Genomic DNA, 4,044 nt, shown 5'->3' with positions numbered 1-4,044 from the left:
GGGGGGCATTATCCTGGTACTGGGGGGCCATTATCCTGGTCCGGGGGGCCATTATCCTGGTCCGGGGGGGCCATTATCCTGGTCCTGGGGGGCATTATCCTGGTACTGGGGGCCATTATCCTGGTACTGGGGGCCATCCTGGTCCGGGGGGCCATTATCTGGGTCCTGGGGGGCCATTATCCTGGTCCTGGGGGGCCATTATCCTGGTCCTGGGGGGCACTGGCCTGCATGTTTTACTGGTTTCCTGCTCCAACACACCCAATTCATTGGTTGGATCATCACCCATTGATTTAAATCAGGTGTGTTGGAGCAGAGAAACTTCTAAAACATGCAGCAGGACCAGACTAGACACCCCCCCCCCGATATGTACATGGCTTCTACTTTACCAACACGTTTCTCCGTCCAGTCAAAACCTTGTATGGATCACATCTCTGTAATTCAGTCGAGTTCTTCTCTGAAGCAGAAGTTATACAAGATCCAGAACCAGTGGAGGGGCGGAGTTTAACCCAGCTGCACTGACGAGGAGCAACACACACCAAGCGTGTCGGACAGACCCCGTCCTGACCAGTTCAGCCCTGTGACTACCTTGGTGGCTCAGATGTGTAACAGCAGCAGGTTGCCTTGGTAACATTCTGATTTCAGGAGAGCCAAAACAACCAAATAAATAAAATCAGCCTTTCAGAAGAAATCACTGAATTATAAAATGTGGAAAAATTCTCTGTCAAACACAGGCGGCACTGAGTTCGCCTGGGGGGCGGGGGGGTTGATGGAAACTTTTTAAGTAAAGGTTCCTCAAAGAGAAATAGCCCAGAAACATGACAATCACTGAATTGTTCCTTTTCTTTCCCACAATTCTTTGTGGCACCATTTTCCAAAGCGATGCTCCCAGTCAAGACTCGGGTAGTGATGTAGAGGAAACACTTGTTTTGTTTGTTTGTTGCTAAAATGATTATTAAATCTGGAACACATTGATTAAATGAGTCAAGCTGAATATTTTCTGAAGAGCTGCACCTTCTGTGTCCCTTTTTCTACTTCCTGTACAGAACCAGAACCCAAACGCAGAGTTACCTCCACCGCACCCTCCATCTCGTCGCTGCTCCAGGGAAGCCTGACGCTTCCAGAAAGGCCTCGGTGCTGCGACACGTCTGCGCCGTCGATGACGCTCAGCTCCAGGAGTCCACAGACCTGAACTGGGTACAGTCACACAACAAGTCAGGACACAAGAGGCAAAAAGACGAGTTGGCTGAAACCAGAAGTTGTGTCGGCATCAACCTGTGTGCAGATGTTGCCTGATGTGGGCTCTGCCCACAGACACATGCTGGAAAACCTCCAGAGGGAGGCGTCCTAACAAGAACCTCCTCAGTAGACTCCTTTCTGATGTAGAGGAGCAGCAGCTCTACTCCAAGCTATCCCTGGATGATGGAGCTCCTCACCACATCTCTTAAGGCTGTGCCCCACCCCCACCCTACAAAGGACATTTCAGTTGCTTGGATCCAGGATCTGGTCCTTTGGGTCCTGAGCTAAACCTCATGACCACTGGTGAGGGTTGGAACTTACACCGACTTGTAGACAGAGAGCTTCGCCTTCTGATTAAACTATCTTCACCATGACCGACCGAAGCAACGCCCTCATTACTGAGGATGAGGCCCCGAACCGTCGATCCATCTCCCGCTCCGTCCTGCCGTCACTCAGGACCAAGACATCCAGATACCTGAACTCCTCCAGCTGAGGCAAAGACTCCATCAAACCTGGAGGGAACCCGTTTCCACATCATCTCACAGACACTCGCAGCTGTGAGGCGTTCAGTGCCCAGGGGCACTTCAGCATGCGACTGCTGGTGGAATTGAACCCACAACTCTCCCACTGGAGGACAACTGCTCTAACCAGTCAGCCACAGCTGCCCATGAGAATAAACCAATCAAAGGTGATCTAGAGACAGAGGTCCAGAAATCCACTTCCTATATTGAAACGGTTTTGTTTTTGATCCTCGCTCGACTCTTTCAGTAAAATATTTATTATTACTTTACATCAGAGGTAATGATGATCAGAGTGTGTAATCCTGCTGGGCTCTGTAATCAGATTACCTTTGCTACAGGACAGCTGGCGGAAGTGACCCGACATGATCTCAGTGCCGGTGTTGTGCAGGACAAAGTCCAAAGTGTAGCCGTGAAGACCCAGCTCGGGGTCCGAGTCCCCAGCAGGCGGAGGGTCTGCGGGCTCGGAGTACGGGCTGCAGGAAGGGACAAAAAGAACACAAACCGTGAAAAACAAACAAGTCTTTCGACGCTTCCATTAAAACTAAACGTCAGTTTAATTTGATTTTTCACGAACGAACCAGACTGGAGACCCCAGCAGACTCTTCTCCACCAGTTTATGGAAATGCAGGCTGATCATGATGAAGGCCACCTGGTTCTGACCCTAAAACACAGAACACTTTTCAAACCGAGGCGGTCCACTGGTCCAAACTCCTGGAAGCATCAGACGTTCTGTTTACCCTCCAGATGCCGACGACGACGCCCGGCTGCAGCAGCAGAACTTTGATCAGCCGGTCTTTACCGATGAAGCGACAGGGAGAGGATTTCACGTCCAGGTCTAAGATCTGAGAGCGCCAGCCGGGCCTGGAGGAAGAGGAGGAGAATCGTGATTTTCACAACACAAACCAAGGACCCGGAGCCCCCCCAGTACCAAGGAGATGAACGTTATGGGAGGAGGCGTCTCTTACTTCCTGGTTTTGGTGCTCGTGGACGCCTTGTTCCTGACGCCGTACAGCTGGATGCTGCTGATCTGATACTGTCTGACGTGGAAGCCTCGGCTCCAGGTGAGGACCAACGAGGACTTGAAGAAACGCACCGCGCTCTGCTCGAACGTGCTCTGCCGCCCCGAGAGGTCGCACAGCGTCAGCTCCCAGCTCACGCTCAGGCTCCTGAAACATTTGAAATGACTCGTCCCAAGGCTTCGTCCCAACGAGCCTCACGTTTAGGACGAGGATAAAAAAAAAAACACTTTCAGTTTGATCTGAGACAAAAATGGTTCTTGAACCATTAAAGTTTTATCGTATCTGATCGTGACGAGTTCAGACAAATGTCAGGAGCGTCTACGAACACGTTGAGTAAAACGACACGAGATGAAAATACTTTATGGCTCAGCATGAGGGAACTGAGCGCTGTAGCTCGTTAGCTAGCGCGTCTGTACTGCGCGCCGCTAGCTTAGCGCTACATCAGTGCCGGCAGCTGTCGATGGGGGGGTTGAGCAGGCACTCGGTTCTGTTGACAGGGCGGGGCGCCCTGCTTGGATAATGACAGGGGAACCATCGATTATAAACAAAGTCGTGAGCTCTGTTCAATCTCTAACTTCCATTTCCGCAGCTCTTCCTTTCAGTCTGGAGCTCAGAGGGTTAGAAAATAAACAGATCAGTAAATCAAGAGCTTTGCTGTTCAGCTCAGCTGCCTCTTCACCGGGACGGACCGGAGCAACGCCCTCGTTACTGCAGATGAGGCTCAGATCCGTCCCGGTCCTGAACTCCTCCACCCAAAGCGAGGCCTCACCCCAGACCCGAACGGATCGTCCCACCTTCAGTTTTTGACTTTATTCAAAGTTTTTATTTTTGAACGAGTCGAGCGTCAGCTGATCATCTTTTGTACCCGCAACGTTTTTTATCTGGACAAGTTTCTGAGCCAGGATCAGTAAAAGTCACGTTGTTCATCAGTGAACCGACAGTTTACACCTGAAACGCTCCGTCAGGGACGGTCTTCAGCTGCTCTTAAAAGAGTCCAAACTGAGAATCCACACGGGCTCCAACAGAACCTGGTCCTTGTGTCGGTCTCGTACCTGAGGACACGGTCCAGTACCTGAGGACACGGTCCAGTACCTGAGGAAACGGTCCAGTACCTGAGGACACGGTCCGTACCCGAGGACACGGTCCGTACCCGAGGACACAGTCCAGTACCCGAGGACACAGTCCAGTACCCGAGGACACAGTCCAGTACCCGAGGACACTGTCCAGTACCCGAGGACACAGTCCAGTACCCGAGGACACTGTCCAGT

At 51.6% G+C, this 4,044-nt stretch overlaps 1 protein-coding gene across 1 annotated transcript in view; it reads right to left on the bottom strand.

Moving 5' to 3' along the window:
• The window catches only part of zgc:161973 (uncharacterized protein LOC556635 homolog), an 8,590-nt gene that overhangs the window by 872 nt on the left and 3,674 nt on the right, over positions 1 to 4,044 (bottom strand). The window contains exons 5-9 of the mRNA XM_037696120.1: positions 2,723 to 2,923; positions 2,495 to 2,618; positions 2,336 to 2,418; positions 2,085 to 2,230; positions 1,069 to 1,190 (exon numbers count right to left, since the gene is read on the bottom strand). Coding sequence (XP_037552048.1) covers positions 1,069 to 1,190; positions 2,085 to 2,230; positions 2,336 to 2,418; positions 2,495 to 2,618; positions 2,723 to 2,923 — 676 coding nt within the window. The remainder of the gene's footprint in view (positions 1 to 1,068; positions 1,191 to 2,084; positions 2,231 to 2,335; positions 2,419 to 2,494; positions 2,619 to 2,722; positions 2,924 to 4,044) is intronic.

This window comes from Nematolebias whitei, chromosome 22 (genome assembly GCF_014905685.2).
Source record: "Nematolebias whitei isolate Nwh7 chromosome 22, NemWhi1, whole genome shotgun sequence".
NCBI classification, from domain to species: Eukaryota; Metazoa; Chordata; class Actinopteri; order Cyprinodontiformes; family Rivulidae; genus Nematolebias; species Nematolebias whitei.
Note: the sequence above shows the minus strand (reverse complement) of the source record. Positions and strands in the feature narration are given on the sequence as shown.